This window comes from Parasteatoda tepidariorum, chromosome 4 (genome assembly GCF_043381705.1).
Source record: "Parasteatoda tepidariorum isolate YZ-2023 chromosome 4, CAS_Ptep_4.0, whole genome shotgun sequence".
Lineage (NCBI taxonomy): Eukaryota > Metazoa > Arthropoda > Arachnida > Araneae > Theridiidae > Parasteatoda > Parasteatoda tepidariorum.
Genome location: NC_092207.1, coordinates 58351170 through 58374447, shown reverse-complemented (window position 1 = coordinate 58374447; position 23278 = coordinate 58351170). Strand labels below are relative to the sequence as shown.

The 23278-nt window shown below is 30.7% G+C and overlaps 1 protein-coding gene across 5 annotated transcripts; it reads right to left on the bottom strand.

The window, feature by feature from the left end:
* Window positions 1-7369: 7369 nt before the first annotated feature.
* LOC107448004 (uncharacterized) lies at window positions 7370-21300 on the bottom strand. 5 transcript variants are annotated; one of them, XM_043052109.2, is made up of 8 exons: window positions 19501-19568; window positions 19347-19396; window positions 16550-16656; window positions 14456-14520; window positions 12227-12334; window positions 9748-9789; window positions 9294-9317; window positions 7370-7521 (listed from the first exon to the last, which is right to left on the bottom strand). In XM_043052109.2, the coding sequence occupies exons 3-8, from the start codon at window positions 16644-16646 to the stop codon at window positions 7474-7476; spliced, it is 384 nt and encodes a 127-aa protein (XP_042908043.1). In that variant the 5' UTR covers window positions 16647-16656; window positions 19347-19396; window positions 19501-19568; the 3' UTR covers window positions 7370-7473. The 5 variants fall into 5 exon arrangements, with proteins under 5 accessions (XP_042908043.1, XP_015918580.1, XP_015918581.1 ...); XM_016063094.4 differs by lacking the exons at window positions 19347-19396; window positions 19501-19568 and adding an exon at window positions 21142-21300; XM_016063095.3 differs by lacking the exons at window positions 19347-19396; window positions 19501-19568 and adding an exon at window positions 19655-19799.
* Window positions 21301-23278: the final 1978 nt, after the last annotated feature.

The following is a 23278-nucleotide window of genomic DNA, read 5'->3' as shown; positions in this document are numbered from 1 at the left end:
AAGTTGCAGGGAGCAGTGTCGAGTCGGGTGCAAGTGAGTTATATTTTCATTGCATTTGTAAGTTTTAGACATAAAATTGTATAAGATGCATAACTATTCAGTTAAATTTCCTCACTCACACGCATGAAAATCTCTTTTTTTCTAGGGATAAAAGATATGTAGTTGAATATAAGGAAGCTGGTAGGTATGAACGGGCTAATTATGAGGATCGAGATACAGAAAAGGTACTTTCCATTAATGCTAATATATTTTCAGGGTAATTGAAAATGCTTGTTTTTAAATATCTGAAAGATATAAAAAACTTAAAAATGTATAGAATACATATTAAAAATGCATAGAACAATTCAGGCCCTTTCAACACTTATATGAGGTCACCCCTCTCCTTAAATTACTATATGAGGTCAATACAAGTAGTATAGTCGGAATCTGAAAGCGAAGTTTGTTTTTAAATGGAAATACGCAATTTTCAAACACAATATTTAATATTACAACACAAATGGTAATTAGTTATTGGAATATACTATTATTGATAGAAGAAATGTAATCAAATTCAAGTAAAATCAAGATCTAAATATACACTAAATACTCGTATATATTCAGTGGATACCCTCACACTTGGGTCTTTTTGAGAACGAACGTGCTGATCAGTTGGTAAAAAGAAGGTACTTCCCTCCCAGTCTCTCCAAAAACGGCCCTCACTTACTCTGAATTATTTTCTATCCACAACTCTAAAGTTAATAAAGCTTGGCTTGTTCCACCGGATCACAATTGGTATCACCGCAAGCGTCCTGGAGGAGCCCTTGACCTTCAGGGTACACGTGCCGACCAAACCGCTAACTGTAGATTTGTCAGTGGGTATACTAAGAACCTCACTTTCAGTGGACAAAATAAACTTTTTCCATCTTGTAAAAAGTGTAAATCCAGCGAGGCTAGTCCTCACCATCTACTTGATTGCCTGGATTTCACCATGGAAGACCTCTCCCTTTCCTCGATTTTTTGAAGACTCACGGCCTCATGGATCTGGATAGCTCCACTATCCCAGCTGGGATTGGAAACAACAACTCGTATATTTGAGGTAATCTAAGACTTAGGTGAGCTTGACATGCAATACTAGACTCTTTTTTTTAACACTATTGAGATAATTATTATTATTATTTTTTGCAATAGTGTGTTCTTGTGAAGGGTACAAAAAATGTGATCATATCGAAATTATTTACACATGATCACAAAGTTTAGTGAATTTCAGCTAGTTAAAAAAACTCACGTCTTTTTTTAAACTTTTCTATGCCTCGTCTCTTCGTTAAACACCACTGGTGAAATAAAAGAAGGTTTTAATGAAAAAAATTTCTAAAAAAAGTTGAGATTCCTCAGAGGAAGATTTCATTTTAGTTTTATTTATCTATACAAGTCTTTTAACTGTTGAATTTCAGAGACATCAGTGAGTGAAAGTACTAAGTGACAGAAGTGAACTGGCATTAAATGTGAAGGCAATTGATATTTTCGATTGGAATGTATTAAGTGAACAGTAATTGAGTCTTCCTAGTTGTTGTTGTTGATGTATGTTCTTTTGGCAGAGGGGGTGCGATTGTTCTTGTTTTCCAGTGGCGCCATCTATGACCAAGAATTCGACTTCTGCCACACCGTACGTCACACCCGTTTATAGGGCGGACACATTCATACATTGATTCATTCATTCACAGATCGTAATTTTGACCTGAATCAGAGAACGATCGATCTCCTATCCAGTACCCCCAGAGGTGTTGATTTGTTATGGAAACATGGAGAACTTTTGCGACTCGACAGATTTAACGTGCATCAGTCACTTTACTACACGGGGAGTCTTCGGTCGGAGGGGTCTTCCTAGTATATTTATGAATAAACATACCTCAGCAACCTCCAAAGTCTCTGTTATAGCTGCATGCTAAAACACCATAAGTCAGAACATTGAGACTTGAACAGTTCAGTTGAGTGTTATGAATTTATAGAATTTGACAGTTGAATGTCTGTGGATGAAAATGAAGGCTAAAAATAATCTTAATTTGCTCATATTCTTAAGAAAACGTATATACATTGAAGATAATTTACTCAAACTCACAAAAATGCCTCTTGGAATCTTCATTCCCTCTTAGATCTTAAATGTTTTAGTGATATTAATCGAAAGTAAATTCCATGCCAAAAACAAAATACTGATCTTATTTAATATGCTAGTAATATTTAGTCTGTTACGATAGATTGATTCTGCTGCTATCGATCTACCTCCCGCTTCCTCTCTCTCATCCAAGAAAAAAAGAAAGAAAAAAAGTTCAAGAATTAGCTATGAATCAAAAATGACGTGATAGTCGGTTATGTTTTTTCATTTCCCATGAGCTGCACAATCGGTCTTGCCGATGAGCAGACCTAGTGCGTTTTCCAGAGGTGGTATCCACTCTTTCAGGACCACCACAATGGGTGAGATACAGATGGGCATGTTAATTTGGACGTCCAGCTTCTGCCACGCTAGACGGCAGCACAGAGACTCTATTTGGATGCTAAAGTGCACTAGGAATTTAATTTTGCCAGAAATGCCAAGAGCCAATAAGACACTCCAGGGATCTTTTACATGCCGCATAATCATACGACATGNATCTTTATTAAATATTTTTTTTTTAAATACTTTTTTTCTTAAAATGGTTGAAAAAATTTTGAATTGTAAGGTATACAATTTTTTGTAGCATTTTAAAGAATGAAATTTTACTTGGCAAAATACAAAACTTGAACAAAATCGGTCGAATAGAACCTGTCGAGTAGTTGTAGTGCAAGAATAAAAATTTTTGTATTATTTTAAATTATGTAATTTTAAGTAATAAAATTCAAAGTTTGAACACAATCAATCGAATAGTTTCTGAGTTTCTGACTCTTCCTCGATGTCGTGAACAGAGCTTGAACTAGTACCATTCCATCAAAATGGCGTTCCGTACAAACTTGAACATTTTCAGCCACTGCAGAAACATGGAACATAATGTGTGCAACTTTAGTTCACTGCCGAAATAAAACCATCGCGGTGATGAATTATGTTGATGAAGATCGCCAGGTCTTCATCTACTATAAAAAGCGTAAAAATTGTTGCCAGCAAACTGATGCTTTGTTTACTTTATCGGTTTTTATCGCTGTCAAATGTTATTTTCATAGTGCGTGCATTTGCATTACCACAAGCCAAATAATTTTCTGTACTTGGACAGAAGATAGAAGATTGAAATTTCGATTAAGTATTTAAAACAGACGAATAGTATTGATATCACATCATATGTGAAAAATTTCTTTAAAAAATTAAGTGCAGTGATTTGTTGAATTGAAAAGAAATGAATGCTTAAAAATAATTTATTAAAGATTTATATTTTTATTCAGAAAAATAGAATGCATGGTGGTTAGGATTTTATTTGAATTTTCTCTAGAAATTTCTTTAAAAATGAAGCAGCGTGGGTTTTGAAAAATCTAACGAATTTTCTCAACTGGTTTATTTTTCAGAGCAAAAAGCATTCATTTGACGATGGAATTTGGCAAATTCCGATTAACGAAGCGTATTCAACAACCAAAATATGAAGTAAGAAATTAATTTCGTTGCTTTTTCAATAATTAGCTTTACCTATCATTATCAGCTACATCATGGCGATTGGACAAATTTTTCTACTTCTCATGAAAAAAGTTTATCGGACACACATCTGCATAAATAGCTTGATAAAAGTGCCAAGAATAGATGTTATAAACTTTTAAAACAAAACATACTGTTATTTAGTAATAGTTTTGTTTATAATAGATACTTTATATAGAAAGATTAGTTATGGAATTAAAAAAATTAACTTCTACCTATAATCTTAAGTTACTGCCGGAAAATTTACTTTTCAATTAATCAGAGAATATTACACGTATGCCGTGAAACTCTAACTACGTTAAGTGTAGGCACACTATTTTGTACCCAATAGACGTTTCAATATTTATCCCGTCTGCGCCTAATATTAAGTTAATATATAACGATAAATTACAAAACATTTTACGCATTTCGAAGAGATTTTTGGAATTTTATAATTTTTTAAAGTATTACTTCACAAAAATTATTCCGGAAGCTTAAAAATTTGTAAAAGTAAAACTTAACAAAGCAACATTCTATGTGCCAAAGGAAAAATTTACTACTAAATTATTCTGAACTATGTGAAGGAGGACTCTAAAGAAATGCTCAAAAGGAGAAAAAAATGGACAGACATAAAAACGCTTACATTCCATTAGAATTAAGGCCGGGATAGACTGGCCGGTAGGGCACTGGGCTCATATCTGAGAGTCCGTGGGTTCAAACCCCACCGGCCGAAGACTCCCCGTGCCCGTGTAATAAAGTGACTGATGCATGTCAAATCTGTCGCGTCGCAAAAGTCCTCCATGTTCCCATAGCAAATCAAAACCTCTGGGGGTACTGGATTGGAGATCGATCGTTCTCTAATTCAGGTCAAAATTACGATCTGTGAATGAATGAATGGATGTACGAATGGCTCCGTCCTATAAGCGGGTGCGACGTATGTTGTGGCAGAAGTCGAATTCTTGGCCATAGATGGCGCCACTGAAAAACAAGAAACACACACTCTGCCTTAAATTTGCTCGGTTTCACCAAGCAGGATTGCCCGTGTGGCAAGTGGCATTAGAACCAACCAACCAGAATTTTTGCACAGAATTTACATATAATCTAAATAGAGTTTATTTGTTATATTTTCACAGGCAGTTGAATTGTTCAGCTACATTGGAGGATTCATGGGCTTATGGCTGTCAATATCACTTGTTTCTCTCTTCGATCTCGTGCAAACTATGTTCTCCCTCTTCTTATATCCGATGTTGCGTATCAGCCGAAAAAACAAAGTTCACTCAATGTAAAAATTCACTTCAAACCAGAAAAAAAAAGACATTGTGCAGAACATGGACGGTATGGATTATGGCATTAGTAAGAAAAAACAACAGAAATAAAGGACGAAGACTTGGTGTGAGAATAGAAACTTGAACCAAAGAATTAATGAACTGCGAAAATATGTCCTTCTCAATGACACTTTTACATCACACTTGTATGATAGATCACCAGACTAATGAACAGACTTTTCTGCCGAGCAATAGAAAAGTCAACGTAAGAGAAAAAAAAATTTAAAATTGAGATTTTTGTATAGTTGGTATTTTTATATTATAAGTTATTTATCACAAAACATTTTTTTCACAATATTAATTTTTGTTTAAGCATCCTTTGAAATACTATTTTAGCGTTCACAGCATTAGCAAAAGAAAGAAAATAGATGTCAAGCCACTTTTCTCCAAATCAAGCGTGAGGCACTTACATTACTTTTTTTCAATTGCACGGCAGTTTTATACTACAAAACAGACCTGTTAAACCATAAAGGTTTGAGGACCAATACGGAATTGTATTTTAATTAAATAAATGTTTTCAAATATGTGTTTTTAAGGTGCGAATTTTTAAACTGAATGCATTATTATATAAGTTTTTTGAGTTATTTATAAATTAATTGTGGATCTGTGAAACATTTCTGATGATAAAAATATAATTATAGCAATAATGAATAAATCAAGTGACAGAACGAATTAACAGATTCAAAGATAATGCACTAGTGTCGAAACAAACTTTATAGCAGTATTTACAGAATACGTATAATTATTTCTCTTAATGAGTTAACTAATAATATCAAACAACCCCAGCGTGCCTCCAATTGGCCAAGCCCTTCGGTAAAACAGGTTATAGATATTTCTGTTTCTCAAAGATCATGTTATTTTAAAATAAGCTAATTGATCTCAAAGTTTTATTTTATACATAGAGTGAGACATGCTTGCCACTTTTTATTAAATAGATTGTAAAATATTGTAAAAACTTTTTAATGTTCTAATGATTTACTGTACCAAAATAAAGAGTGTTTTGTTATGGTCTTGAGTAGGATGGCTACGAGTCTGTCTGTACACGAGTTGGATAACAGGAGGAGTTATAAACTTATAGTGAAAGCAAGACATTTCATAGGGATTAAGAATTGCATAGCAATCATAGGCTGACAATGTCGTCATATCCAGCGTCTGGCGCCGGCTTATTATAAACTTCTTGTGTCTGTGGCTTTGAGCTGGTACTTTCATTTATTTAAATTATATTAAATGTACGATAATTTTATTCTTTTAATAAATATTTTCAGAAGCTGCATTTAAATAGGGACAGAAATAGCTGTTTTTATTGCATAATAATTTGGTATGTTATTCTTGCCAAGCTATTCAACACATCATTCAATTATAATAAAACTGTAACTTTCGAGTAAAAAAATTAATAGAAAGCATTAAGTTAAGATAGTTTAGGTAAATAAAAGCATAGTTCAAAGACTCACGAACAGCTGGCCAGTTACAAACAATTGTCACTAGTTGCTTCGGATTGTATTTAGTATGGCATGGATTACTATGCAATTCTCAATCCTTTTCATATGACTTACTTGTTCTCCAAATTTGTGATCACTTTATTGAATAACCCTGCATACTTTTAGAGAATTCGGCAGTAATAAGGTAAAATCAAAGTTTAAGCGAGTAAAATTCTTTGAAGGACTATTTTTATTTATATCGTTAAAATTTTACATTTTCCTTATAGTTCAGGTTTGGTTGCTTTACTGAATATTATATATCTAGTCACCTCTGGTGATAAGTTTGGTCAACTTTCGAAATTTTCTTGTACTGCACTTTATACTTTTGTAACTCCTCAAATCCTAACACTTTAATTAGTTTTAACCATCATATTAACCAAATTTTTTCACCGTCTTGCTGTTGTCTTGTCGGATGTGCTTTTTAACTATTTTTAAGAGATGTCCTCGATATTGTCAAAGTTCTCTATGTTTCGAATTTTAGTAATAGCTTAAATTCTACCTCGCAGTCATTAAATCACACAAACCAAAATGAGTATGAGTTCGGAACATTTAATTTTAGTAGGCAACATTTCCACCTTTGTTGTGAGATAAAATAGAAAACTCACCTCAATGCTCCATTGCGTGCTTTACTACTTCCTCACGCTCCTCTGGAGCCATAACTTGAGTTTCGAATGATATATATGCTGTTTCTCGAAAAAGGCAAGCTCTGTCACCTATAATTGGTATTTCTATATGCGGTACGATAGCATCTGTTTATGTTTAATACTTCTGCAGCCATTTTAGAATAGATAGAAAATGAAGCTAAATATTTACTTCGTAACTAAAATTTGTTTTTATTAAATACAAAATTATTCAAAAAAAAAATACTAACGTATATTTTTTTACTTTGCCGAAAAAAAAGCTATGTTGTACGTGATTGGTTGTACCTGTATGTCTCAGTTAAAAATCAATTACGCAAATTATGATTAACAATGCATTTTATTTATCATATGGTTATACATATGTAATTTCGTAAGTATTCGCAACTTTCAATACTTATTCCTTTTTCAAATTGCTTTGGAATTCAAGATACATTTATCTCATGCTTCACAAATACTGCCTGATAACATTTCTGCAAAATAAAAAATATTATTTTCAATTTATGAATTCAGGTACTGATTAAAAATATTTATGAGCTTTACCCAATTCCGATGCTCATTATGTTTGAATTCTTACAAGTAAACACTTTATGAAAGGCGTATCCAAAGTGTGTGCTATGGAATCAAAAATTGTCGTATTAAAGTAACCCTTTAAAAATAGTCCCTTAGTACTCAACTTTTAGTATTTAAATGAAATAAATTCAACGTCATTTGCCGGGAACAGCTGTGTCTCAGGGGTCAGAGCGTTTTCCTTCTAATGAGGTGACTCAGGTTCAAATCCTAGTGACAGCTGGTAGCCGTCAGGCTAATCATGAAAGGTTTTCGTAGTTTTCCTCCCCCTATAACGCAAATGCGAGTTAATTTAATTCGAAAGTCCTCCACGAAGACTAATTTATTCCATTGCCAGATCTAGAAGTTTTATTCGTGTCAACCAGCCATTTCTATGATTCGAACTCGGATTACTTCATTGGGGTGGAGGGCAGCGATCTCTCCTCCAAGCCACCACGGTTTGAATTTAGTTGTTTGTAAGAAAGGAGTATTACGAGAGGAGAAAACTATAAGGGTTCATTTCTTACTCAAAGCTGAAGCTACGATTCTCCACCCACGTCAAGTCGCTCACAGATCTCGAAAATCACAACTAAAGGATGTGAAAACTTCGTTGTTTATACTTTCGGTATGAAATGAGCTGAATGTTCGAAACTTTTCTGGTCATACGTGTAAAACTTTACGTCAAACTTGCGTATATATATATATATATATATATACATATATATATATACATATATATACACACACACACATATATATATATATATATATATATATGAGTGCTAGGAAATAATATCTTGCTCTTAGTTTGTTTTTCAAAAAAATGCATATCTATATTGTTCATCTGACACCTACTATCATTGAAATGGTTTATTTCTTGATTTGATTTCGAATTTAAGAATGTTCAATGCAAATTTTGAAGGCCTAAATTTGGATTCACTAAACTGGATGAGAATTTAATTTTTAGGTATTACTTCACAAAAGTATTCCCATACACTTTGAAATAATAATATTCTTTTTTATAATATAATATGAATAGGAAACTATATCACAATATATCATATAAAATAAAAAAAAAATTAATAATTAATTACACCATCATAAAAAAAACTGTTTTACGTTGAAGCATTACATGGGTATCTGAAGCCATTAAATCGTGAAAGTTCGCTTAATTGCTTAAAGTTCCTTAAAAATCTTAAAATGTTGTTAAATTAAATGATATTTCTGCTTAAGATGAACTATCGTATTATGTAATAAATTTTAGGAAGGATAATTCTCACCATGACGAATTATAAATTTTCACCGGTGAAAATCGATAATGTATTAGGAATGTAGCAAATTTGAATGATAGAATTCAATACAGTTCTAAATTTCTAAAAACTTGGTTTACAAGTTTTTGATATATTTGTTTCATGAAAGCCAGACAGAGTTTCAACATTGCTTACTATACTTGAAAAAAAAAATTAAAACCTTAAAAACGTTTAGTTTAAAAATATTGTTTGCTATCCTGAAAAAGCTAAGCGAGTTTTTTAATGATTCCTAAGAACTACATCTGATTGTCAAAAATATGATGATTTGTATTCGATATTCAAGTTTCATCAATTAAAAGCAATTTAGAATGGAACATGCCTATTATACTCATGAATTTTGTATATTAAAACTTAAAAAAATTTCAAATAAAAATAGTTGTGCTTACGTCTCCTTCTTCTCCAACCTCCATCTATATGAAAAATAGAAAAAAAATTGTAAAAAGCATAACTCGTAGTTGCCTTTGGAAAAAAAGCAGTTAAAAATTCTACTGAATGTCAAAACATGAATATAATTAAATTTATCATAAGTGCTCATATAAGAGTAACAACTGAGAGATATTATTTTTAATAACTGAGAGATTCTATTATACTTTTCGAATAGAACTATAAAGAAATAAAGAGATTTATATTTATGTCTTTGGATTTCTTAAAAAAAAAAATTAAAATTAGAGCAAAGAGGACTAAGAATACACTGTTAAAATTAAGACTACTAATTAGTAAATATTTGTAATTATAATATTTGCATAAGAAGTAAATATTTTTCAAATATAAAAAATCAATTGATGGAGAAAAGTAAAGTTATAACTGATAAGTATTTAAATAAACAAATAATAAACATACCTTATCCCACAAGTGTTTATATTCTTCAAAACAATCATCAAACTATGCAAAATAAACAATAATTGTTAAATTTAAATTTTTTGTTACATACAACTATTTTTTTTTTTGGATTGTCAATAGGTAATTATTTTTACTAATTATGTCTATCACTTATCGCATACATATTATTTATTACTCATATTTTTGTCTAAATGAGCCTTGAAACGAAACATTTAAACGCATCATGCTAAGAATTTTAATTTGGTAGAATATTTTAAATAAATAAAATTTTCAAAAAGTCGTGTATTTAAAATTTGCTTTCTCAGGGACTGTTCGAAGGATTTCGGTCAAATTTTGTTTTTAGTCATGCATTCTTTAAAATGATGTAAAAAATTGTATGCCTTACAATTCAAAAAAGTTTCGACTGTTACTAAATATAATAAATAGTAACAAATATTTACTAAAATTTTTTTTTCTCATGGAATCATCTTTGGACAAACCAATTTTATAATTGCGGGCAAAATTTTTCAATTCGGTCGCTGTCCTGACTAAACTATGGGGTTGCCCCTTGTATTTCGGGAATCAAAAATACAAAGCCACCATAAAAAGTTATGCTTATTCAGAGAAAACACGTTTTTGGGTCTGATTTCTTTATTTAAAATTTCGTCTGCTTTAATTAAGAAGTATATTTAAAGTCATCCTCTTGAAACATTTAGATTGAATCCTAGAACATAAAGATCCGATCATTAGATGAAAAGTTAGTCCTAGTGATCCATTTATTTTTTTGTGCGCTGCACAATGTGCTAAAAAATCCAAAGATTTTCGTTATCCAAAGATAATTTCATGTAAAGAGTTATTTTTGATAATTATTTATTATTTTGCAATTAGTTAAATTAATAATGGTCGAATTTTTTCGGATTGCATGGCACATAAACTTTTTACGCTAATTGAATCTAAGCAATTTTAAACAAGAAAATCTATCAACAAAATTCGAAAGGAATCATTCAAATAACTCTTGAGAAGAAAAATTTAAAAATACGACTTCCTTCACATGGTTAGAAATTTCTCGGAAAAAATGGTTAAATCACAATTTATTTAATTGTTATTTTACCATATTCAAACAAAATAATCTAATAACCATAAAAAAGATGGCTCCACAATGCCCATTACTTAACGAAAAGTCTAGCTCCTAAGCCCCAGTTAAATTTCTTTTTACGATTTTGAAACCATTCTAGTTACAAATGTTTAAAAAATCGTGCAGTTTTGCAGTCATGGTTTTATAGCTATACTAGTTGTAAACGGTTTCAAAACTATAAAATTAAAAAAAACGTGGTTTACCGTAAACTTTGTGGTAGGCTGCTGCCAGTTATTTTATCCTAATTTTCGAATGAAAATTCTAACAGCCCACATGCAAAATACACAAAACGTGAAATTAAATTTAAGGGGCACAAAATTTTCACCGATCCCCTGCTTAAACTACAGTGACTGCTCTTTCCATTTTGAAGATAAAGAATCGTAATCTGTATAAAAAAAGCATGTTTATTCCAAGGAAATAGGTTTCGGTGTCTAGTTTCGTAACTTAAAATATCGCCTTTACAAATTAGTTACTATATTTAAGGTCAGGCTCTCGAATCATTAAAATTTTGTCCTACAGCAGAAAAATCCAAACCGATTACTAAATCGGTGGTTGCTCAAAGTGTTCGACTTTTTTTGCACACTTACCTCAAATTAACCCTAATTGATGGTACGCTTATTAAATATAGGTTATATTGCTAGGATAATACACGGGTTACTTTGTCAGATTTCAGATTTTATTCTATTGACAGAGAATTGAAATTAACAGCAATAGTCCATTCATAAAGATATGAATAGTGCAGTACATTGTTAAATACTAAGAATTATGGTGCGACGTCTGGTAAAAAATGTAACACAAGAATTAAGTTGTGAAGTGAACATTACGAAGCTGTGTGGACACTAAGAATTTTGCTGCGATGATTAGTTAAAAGTGCAACATAACATTTTACACTAGAATTTTCTTATGGTTTCCAAAATTTTGAGTTCATTATATGGAATTGATAATAACAGCAATGGTCCGTCATTATTATACTGAATTATACGGTGCAGCTTATTGTCGAATACTAAGAATCATAGTGGATATCTGGTTAGAAATGTAACACTAAGAACCATGGTGCGATGTCTGGTCAAATCAAACGTATATTTTTTAAGGTCGTTTGGTCATAATTTAGAGCTCCTTGTATGGACAGAGAGTCGATATTAACAGCAATAGTCCACTATTTTTTAAATTATATGGTGCAGTATATTGCCAAATACTAGGAATTATGGTTAGGTGTCTGGTTAAAAGTGCAACCAGACACCACATTTTATTACGCTAACTGTGTTTCTTGTGATCATTTTTCTTAATTTAGAGTTCATTGTATGGACAGAGAATCGATATTAACGGTCATTATTATTGAAATATATTGAAACACTGTTTGCTTACCTGCTTCCACAAAGTCCACTCTTTGCAAGCTTGTTTAACCATAATGGGGCTGCTTCCTTCTGACTGTGGGTATATTTTTGTATTGCATTTCGCAGTTATCTCGTGACTCTGCAAACAAAGTTAGTTATCAAACGCATGAATTGAGTAATCCAGATACTACATTAAGTGAAATATTTAATTAAACATGCTTCAACTTCTGTAATAAAACACGTATTCAAATCTTGCAAGAAAACAAGTTATTTTCTCCTAAAGTAAAATACAGAAAAAAAATCCGTATGTCGTTTAATACGGTTTGTAAACGGATGAAACAATTACAAACACATTAATTATGATATATTCTAATTAGAATATAGTCTACTTATAGTTTAGTACGAATAATTCAGCTAACCACTTTACTTTAAGATATGAAACGTTTTTATGTCGAAAAATTTAATAGTTCTAAGCATAAAAATCTACTTTATATCTACGAAAAATATTACTTATAATGAAATTTTATGATGTTATATTCTAGTTTTTTTTCCGTCATTACTTTGAGCATTTTTAAATTAATTATGGAAATTCATTAAATAAATTTTATAGCAAATTTAATTTTGTTAAAACTGTTTTTTTTGCAAATTAAGTTCCTCTGATTAAAGTTTTGATAGCTTGATAGTTTCTTAATTGAAATCTAGTAAATAAGAATAATTTTGTTAACCTTTTCACTTTAGGATATGACATGTTTCGATAAAAAATTGTCTTTGAAAATATTTATATTTTTACTTGTAAATAAGTCTAATTACACTAGGTATTTTTTAGATCATAAAAACTTTGACCACCATCTTGCCTAGCTTAGCACCTGGTATGTTGGTTTTTAACCAAGCAATAGTTTCCGAAGAAAAGCTATTTTATATAAAATACTTTGATTTTAAAAGTTTATAACTATAAATCGCTCTGCTTGACTTTCTCTAAAAATATGAATATAACAGATACGGATAGTGATTTCAGATAATCATATGCGACTGCAAATCTAGGTTCTGATTTTTTTAAAGGCTCTACCAAAAATTTCCTCTATTTAATGCTTTAATTCTCAGAAAATATTCTTTAATTTTTTCTGATATTATGGAATATTTCATGAAAATTGAATATAAATTTTACTGAATTAAAAAGGCCACAAACAGTGATATATTGTCATGCTACAATGGCATATCGTTCTTTAAGCAACAGGAAATTCTGAAAGAACACTAGATTTAAAATTTAGCTTGAAATTTAAGTGGTCCGCTTATAAAGTGTGTTATAGAAAGTAATATATAAATATTATATATAATTGGCTTTTTACTCAGGTTTATTTCCACCAGCTTTGATGAGGCATGGAGCTATTGGTATCTCTAAAATTTATTTTTCTTTAATTAAAATATTGTCTTGTTCTACAAGGGGATTGTAATTTTTTCTTCTTAAAACTTCAAATGATTTCATAATGCAAACAGACTGATTTATATTTCTGAATTTTCTGAACTTCTGGGCGCATATTTAATACAGTCTCTAACAGAGAGGAAAAACTCACGTATTTTTAATTTATCTTTCAATTTATCTTCTATGAGGGAATCTTAAATTCAGTGGTGTGACTTATGGTGAGAAACGTACAGCAAACAATGCAATACAGCAAACAAGATGTAACTTCTTTTATTGCATATGGTATTGCATTATTGTACATGTAACTTCTTTTATCGCATCTGGCTTAATATAATCTAAGCCAAGTGAGTAAGCAACATTGTGCAAAGAGTCATCGATGAGCAATACAACAATGAATAAGGACTTCGTAATAAACCAAAGTGCAACCTTTGAGATCTTTTTAACTTTTGCAAACTTTTTTTAAGAATTGACAAATGTCAAATCATGACAAACCTCTGAGCTCGAGGCAAATCTCTTTACAGATCTCACAAATGTGGTAATCATGATTATAAGAATGAAATTAAATTTAGAAACAAAGCGAATTTTCTATTAAAGTAGCATTGAGTGTTTTAGAAAACATAGTTGTAGGTTTAGAATTTCTTTTTCGGAGTTGTAGCTCTTGAAATTAAAGTTGTAGATCATAAAGCTGAAGTTGACCATTTAAATCAAAAATTTTAGAAAAAAAACATTTTTTCGAACAAATTTATTTAAGCAAAGGTTATTTATTTTTTGGAAGGAGGGATTGTCAGTCAAGTAGAACGATTTAGTGTTAGTTGAAAGGATATAAAAATAAATACTTACTACTTTAGTTTCGTATTTTTGAAAGCAATCCTCCAGGTCATCAAACAATTCATCACTATTCTTATCTACAAACAAAATATATATTATATTTTCAACATTTGAACAGCACTACTTAAAACGAGCTGAGAATTTCGTTTAGATTTCAAATTTTGTATTTAATGATATGCAGTAAGATTTCAAAAGTACATACAAAAGTAGTTACGGCATTTGATTATGTTCACTGATGGAAATTTCGCAATATTTTGAACCACAATGCTGCCAATGTTGAACCACAATATTATACCAATTTCAGCAGAGTCTCTAGTTGAACCATTTTAAATTTAAGTGTCGAAAAACAAGAACATGCTTTAGTACAACCGACACTTACACTTCTTTGTGATTATTTTAGTTCGTGTTTCAATTAAATTTCGTTGCGATTCGTAAGATTTTTTACACTTTTTTTTAACATTCATTTTAATATTAGTTTGGATCCTTCATCTAAATATCTTCTAAGCTAAATATTTAAAAAAAAACTTTCTGAAGGTTTTACTGATAGATCATCCAGTAATCTTTAATGAAAAAAGTTTTCCTCTCTTATAAAAAAACTTTTTAATATAAATAAAAATTGTTTCTGAAAAGTATTTGGGGATAGTCAGAAGAAAGACGTTTTGCTTGTAGATGTGCTAAACTTATTAAAATAACTTAAAATACTATAGTAATAAGTTCTAGTTTTTTAAATGTAACATTACTTACAGTAAACTTTTCGTATTGTTTCCACACAGATCATTTACAGGTTTAAGAAATTTTCACACAAAAATATCTTATATTCTCCATGGTTATCGCTTTGTTTTTCACCAAAAAAGTCTCACCTGGACAACTGTGAAAGTATGGTTCATTTTTATGTTACCTCAAGATCTTCACATTTATAGGAAATATCAAAGAATTATTCGTTGATATACAGTTTAGATACCAAGATAAAAAACTTTTTTTCATATTAGAACAAAGCTTGGTAACAATTTCCTTAAAGTTTGTATTAGAACAAAGTTTCAATATAAATTTTACACCTTAGATGTGATTGTAATGTTTCTGCGAAATTAATTATCTTTTTACAGAGTAGCATTATGAATACGGTTAGTTAACAAAAGACAGTTAGTACTTTAATTAGTACTACTATCAGAATCTCCACACAAAACATGCTGTAGGTTTAATGTTGTATTTTTCACCAAAAACCGCTATCCTGGACAAATGTCAAAGCATGGCTTATATTTATTGTACCTCAAGGTCTTCACATATAGATATCAAAACAATTGTTGCTGATATACAGTTATACCAAGATAAAAAGATTTTGTTAATACCAGAGCAAAGTTTCGTTACAATTACCTTAAAATATTTTTTGGAACAAAGTTTCAATATAAATTTTTCACCTTGTATTTTTTTTGTGAAGCTAATTATCTTTTCCTAATGTAGCATTAAAAATAAGATTAGTTAATGAAGAACAGTTAGTACTATTATTATAAGTAGTCCTACTATAATCATTATAAGTATAAGTAGTCCTGCCATAATCATTATAAGTATAAGTAGTCCTACTATAATCATTATAAGTATAAGTAGTCCTACTATAATAATCATCCATCAGTAGTCCTACTTTAAGCTAATTATCTTTTCCTAATGTAGCATAAAGAATAAGATTAGTTAATGAAGAACAGTTAGTTCTATTATAAGTATAAGTTGTCCTACTATAATAATCGTCTATCAGTAGTCCTACTATAAGCTAATAATCTTTTCCCAATGTAGCATAAAGTATAAGATTAGTTAAAGAAGAACAGTTAGTACTATTATAAGTATAAGTAGTCCTGCTATAATAATCGTCCATCAGTAGTCCTACTATAAGCTAATAATCTTTTCCTAATGTAGCATAAAGTATAAGATTAGTTAATGTAGAACAGTTAGTACTATCATAAATATAAGTAGTCCTACTACAATAATCGTCCATCAATAGTCCTACTATAAGCTAATAATCTTTTCCTAATGTAGGATAAGATTAGTTAATGAAGAAAAGTTAGTATTATAAGTATAAGTAGTCCTACTTTAATCATATTATTGCGTTATACTTACTGCAAATAGTCTGTCTAAATGAGTCCTTCTCATCTTGATCAGCTATCACAACAGAAAATATACAGCATACAGCAAAAATAAGCCCTTTTATAGCCATTGCAATTAAACTAAAAATACAAAGAATATGAACAGAATAAAGTAACATTTTATATACATTACAGATGGCATACTGAGTATATATTACTATCCTCTGCTTCAACCAGTAATTCAGTATTCAGTAATGGCCGTAATCAACATAAATATATATTCATAAAGATGTGACATAAGTGAGCTTGGTATTTAACAGTTTTTACATAAATTTTTCCTAAGTTAATCTCGATCAATAATCGTCAGAGTTGAATTTGTATTCCACTTTCAAATATTTTCCTTAATTCTTCATAAACAATATCTAAAAATGCATGTAAGGAGAAGTTATTGCCGCACATTTACTTAAGCTCTTTTTTTACTTAAAAAAATGCGTTTTCGATGGTCGTATAAAGGATATTTAATGGCCAGCAACATTTGAATGCACTATATTGCCTGTTTTGGGCACAACGGAGATTTTATTTTTTTCTCTCTTTGGCCTTAAAAACTTTTTTAAAATCGAAATTTTTTTCTGGAAACTTAAAAAGATAGTTCTGTTTAGACCTGTTCTCAGAGTATAATAAGATTAACTAGAATTCCAAATATGAAATCGATGACATCACCTGCTCATGTGATGCGTTGATTTCAATTATTCTCTCTAGATGTACGGAAACAAAGATTAGTGAGCGTGAAATTTTTAAGTATCATGTAAACATAAATAATTCATCTTCTCTTCTGCATGAACGAAAAGAAAGATAGCCGAAGTTAAAAGAAGCATTTTCTCAAATGTATGTGTGAACGAACGTACTCTCTCAACAACCTCATTTTGAACGATTTCAAACTTGCTTGTAATTATTCTGAAACTTACATTCTAACATGATAACTTTATCTTAAAATGAAACTACGAAAAAGGATTTAAAATGTTTTCCCTCTAATGCTAGAGTCCGTAAAAGAACAGCGAAGCATTTTTTTAAAAAAAAACTAGACACTTTCCAACCTATTGTACACAGTGTCTCACCGTGGTAATATTCTTTAGTTAGAGGATAATTTTATAACTTTGTTTTATTATTTTTTGACAAATTCATGATTTTCTTTCAATCGTTTGAATTTAATTTGATTTATTTCTACTTTCTTGGTGTTTTTTTTAAACGGAATTAATTGAGTGTTAGTATCTACCATTTACCTACATTTGGATCTGCGATTTCTAGGAAAGGCCACTGAATTGCTATTGTAAATGCCTTAGTGGTGTACCTCAGTGAGAAGCTTACTAAGGGTTCGGATGGATGGGTAAAAACTATCTGGTAATTAAGGGTGGTTCTTACGCAATGCTGGCCAGACAGTTTCAATCACGCCGTTCTACACAAAATTGTGGAATATTAACCTCCATAATTCCCTAACTCACAACGGGCTGTTCTGGGGACATTTTTTTTATCTACATTTCATCTTAGTATTATAAAGTAAATCATGATTTGATTTAAATATTTTCAACTATTGCTATAATTCTTTTTTTTTTAATTTTTCACTATGTTAAATACAATACACATTTATCATTAATCAAATATACGATTAATCATTTTATTTAGTCGATAAATTATCTACATCTATGTTTCTTTTCTCAGTATACAGTAGAATTTATCACTACAGAAGAAAAAGAAACAATCACTAGTAAATATAAATACGACGCATTGTAGTATGTTCTATAGTATCAACTAAACAATATCAGCTGCATTTTACATTACTACAGCAATTCAACAATATCAGCTAAAAGTTTTCTACCAAAGAAGCACTACTGTGATTAGAGTAGTAAGAAACGTTGAAGATTGCGTTACGATATCGCCACAAAAGTATAAATCGTTCACAAATGTAACAAATATGTAGTTAAAATAATAGTAAAGCAACTCTATTTATGTAATAAATTTATAAAGGCTTTTAAATTTCAATTGAAAAAAATTCCAGAGTAAAAATCTAGAAGAGAAGATTTTTGGTAACTTTTCCCGTTTGGTTCGATTACAACCTCCTCGGAAGCAAAAATAGTTTTAATAAAATAATGTTTAGATATAGTTTTTCCAACGTTCCAGGAATAATTATGATTTTTCAAAAGCCAGTGCATACATCTTATTGAGCTTTTGAAAACTTCTTCACTGTATAAAATAAACTAAGCATTGACTTTTTTCTTCAAATACAACAATAATAACTATATGAAAAAAGTTTTACCAAGAACAGTATGCAAAGCACTCAGACAAAAATTCAAATTTCAAGTTTTCTATGATAGTTCAAAATTTCAATGAAACAAATGCATTAACTATTGGAGAATTATTCCCACTACGGGTACGTTTATTTTTGCTAGAGTTACAGAAAATCATTTCTCCATGGTTAAATTCTCATGATTTTTCGGTGAACATTAATATAATGCTCAAACGATTTGAATGCTTATAGTTTGACTACGCTCAACTTCAGAATTTTAGATGAATTTCAGAATTCATGACATCTTCGATATGCTTGCCATAAATGGTTATTATATAGCAAAGGCGAATAACATAATTTTGTTAAATTCACTGAAGAAACGAGATATCAATGATTTTTGAGAGACTGTCTTGATCTCTAATTCTGGCGTTGAAACAAGAATGAATCTAAATATAAAGAGCTGATAAAATGATTAAGTAATTTTTTTTAACAAAAGTGAAAGCTGCTTTGTCAGAAAGTGAGAAAAATAAAAGAATGAAGATAACTCTACCTCTAGGACTGCCACTTAAACCAGATTCTGGCGTTGAAGCAAGAATGAATCTAAATAAAAAGAGCTGATAAAATGATTAAGTAATTTTTTTTAACAAAAGTGAAAGCTGCTTTGTCAGAAAGTGAGAAAAGTGAAAGAATGAAGATAACTCTACCTCTAGGACTGCCACTTAAACCAGATTCTGGCGTTGAAACAAGAATGAATCTAAATATAAAGAGCTGATAAAATGATCAAGTAAAATTTTTTAACAAAAGTGAAAGCTGCTTTGTCAGAAAGTGAGAAAAGTGAAAGAATCAAGGTAACTCTACCTCTAGGACTGCCACTTAAACCAGAGGAAAAGATTTGACTCGATGGACACAAATGTCACGATAGATAGATAGATAGTCGACTCGTGTCACGATAGAGACAAAACTATACAATCGGCTTATATGAGGACAATTCCATTATATTAAAAACATTGCGATAGGACAGAAAAGTAAAAAGAGGAAAATAGTCGAATAACGCTGAGGATATTGGGGATTTTTTTATTTGCTTCCTCATCACAATGGCTACGTTTCAAAAGTTGTATTTTATTACATCCAATTAATTTTTTAAAATTATTTTAGATAACAAATTGAATGCCTATAAAATTTGTAAAGGGGATGTAGTCTGCCCCGTCTGAATTAATGAAGTTACGTGGGCTGTTTATTAATGATGTCTTATTTTTTATAAAAAATATTTTTGACCATCTTAGTCAGAATTTACCATCTCCCCTTGGCATACAACACACACGCATTGCACTATATCATAGATCATTCATTTTAAAACTTTAATTATGTGGTTTAATCTCATTTGTGAGAAAAAAATATTTAAAAAAAAATATTAGTATATTTCAACAGCTAATTTTAAGTCTTTATTTTATTCAGAATGTGCGATGTCAATCTTCTTGGTAATACCTTTTACACTAATTTAATCACAATAATATGAATCCCCTCCCATTCTCTAAGCATAAACAGAATTTCTGGAATCTCTTTCATATTTGTGAACAGTCCCTCTGTACAATAGAATTATCTCTAAAGAACAAAAAAAATGTATTCGCTCTATACAAAGTAAACTGGAGTTGAACAGCCGGTCAAATTATGAGCTAACGACTATTCATGTTCAGCTCCATAGCCTTGCCATTTTGAATCCAACCCAAAAGATAACGGAACATCTGGATCAAGTATTGGGACCATCTTGCCCTTATGGAGTACTTTTTGATGGAATCAGCCCGAATTACATGGAGCTTAAAGCAACGAATACCTCCCACGGTTAGCCAAATGGTAAGAGAATTAGAACCTATGATCTGTCTACCACTGAGGATATTTTACGTCAGCACTGTCGTGAACAGATTTCGTATCAACTAGCCACAGTTAGGATTTGAACTTGGGTTACCTCATTGGGAAGCGAAAGCTCGAATATCTGAGCTATTGCGGCTCATATTAATTCATTAAAAAATTCGTTCTGCTTTAACGATTTTAATTCTTTCCAAGCCAAAAAATATTTATACTTAAAGGGAAGAACACGGCCAAATAACGCTTAATTTTGGAGACTAATTTCACCAGTATTATGGAATAATTTTGCCCCTAGACGCTTTCTTAAAGTATTCATTCCACGTTCCTATTTAAAGTGACTCACCGTAGTAACTAAAATGACCACCACCTTGTTTGGCGAGAAGTTTTCCTGAAAACCGCACAATATCCACATAATCCAACAACAAATAAAGATTTAAGTATTTAGTTTACAGTTAACAATAATGCAAAAATTTAGTACAAACCTGCTTTTGTTCTTTTTAAGTACTATTTAAAAACCGCAAGTACTATTTAAAAAAAAAACTCTGGTGTTTCAAATATTTACTTCCTTTTATAAGATTATATATAATGTGTTGATAACAGCGTTGTTGTTTCCACTGAACCTTGAGTGTAATAATTCGTTATGATGAAATATTTCCTTTGATTATTTCATGTTATCTGTTTCCTCAATCAGTTTTTTTGTCGCTTTTACATGATGCGTTGAAACATAGAATCAAACAATGATACCACAAAGAAAAATAATAAGTGCTTGCTCAAGCTTGTCAAGGTCAAGGCTGTCAAGTTCAACAAAGAATCTACGTGGGATATTTTAACAGATTGATTCATTTTATAACAGTGAAAAGAACTGTTTTGAATTAAAAAAGAATGAACATGCTATAACTGGAGATATTTTAAAATTTTGCAAACAAGATTGCAACTACCCATGCTTCAAACATTTAGTGGGGAAGGGTTGGAGTTTTTATTAAGTTTTTATTTAGTTTGTACCATTATTATTATTTTTTTATAAAGACTATAATTTATATATGATTACGCTGTTTGTTGGAGTCATGTTCTTTCTATAACTAAAATATGATTCAGATAGAAAGATTATGAATCACGTCATTTTATATTCAAGTCGTTTTACGGCCTTATGAGTCATTATTAAAAAAAACATTTTTTAAAAATGATTTGAGTTGAAATACTTTCGTAATAATAATGATACTTAAAATATAAAGAATAAAAGGAACTTAGCGTAACTGCCTAAAACAAAACTCAACTTACTTTTTAGGGCAAAAATAAAAATGATACAAGCAAATGTAGGAAGATTTTCGCCATTAAGCGACGTCGCGCTTTTTTTTGATACTATTTGAATATTCTTTTTTATAACTGAAGAGTAGAGATTTCGTCATACAGGCATCAGAAGGGCAGATTTGTTGGCCACTCTTTCAGGGGAGCCGTATTAGGTGGACCAATGTTGCTCCCACAGTAAGGACAGATAGTACAGAGAAGGAAGGGACATCCATGCCTTGGCCGGGATTTGAACCCAGAACCTTTCTATGCAAGGCCAGTTTCCTGAACTCCTACACAGGCTGGCACTATTTAAGTAATAAAATGGCTTATTATGATATCCTTTGGTGAGATTGCGACTACAAAAGAACTGAACCAAAAAAAAAATGATTAAGACAAGGCTATGAGAGAGGACTGCTGTTTAGGTAAATTGTAGTTTTTTTACAGTTAGATGCAGTTGACTATAAGGGATTTTTAGTAAACCCAATAACTTTCATTTTACATACGTATTTTAGTAAGCTGGAATTTTCATGCATGAATACTTTCTATGAAAAACTATTTTTAGTGGTGGTTACATTGAAATTAAAAAGTCAACATATGTTATTTTTTCGTTACCTTTTTTAAAAATTTTCAAGGCTGCGGAACCCTGTAACTAACTGTTAAACTTGTAGTAAAAACTACCATGCAGGTAGCAGAAATCAAATACAGAGTTGAAATTTGATGAACTGAAAAGACAATTTTCGTTTATGAGCTTAGCAAAAGATTTTTCTTAATTTTTGTTTGAAAATTATTACAATTTTAAGTGCTTTTTTGAGGATTTTTCTCACTTCTTTTTTAAGTTAAACTACATTTTGTTTTTCAATTTGAATGCTATAAGACTTACTGAGTAACTAATTATTACTTAAAACTTAAAAATAAGAAAGCAAGTAAACAAATTTACAGTGCGTAAAATATAAAACATACCACTCTTAATAACTTTTGATCTAATAATTGGATCTTCACATTCTGGAACTCTATCTTAATGGTTTGAAGGAGTGACCTCAAATGTGTTAATCAATTAGTGCAGATATTTTTCGAAATCAGACACAACACCGTACTTCCTCTGAATAAGCATACCCTTTTTTCAACGGATCCGGATTCCTGACTCCCAAAATGTAGGGGGTAGTGGCAATCTGGAATTATCCTAATAGTTTATTTAGAAGAGCGGATCCTTCAATATTAATTTCGCATTTTGAGTACTTCATCATATCTCAAGAACTTTTTAAGTGATTTGAAGAAGTATTGCACATAATTATAAAATCTATCTGTCCAAAGACCATGCAAAATATAACTTTG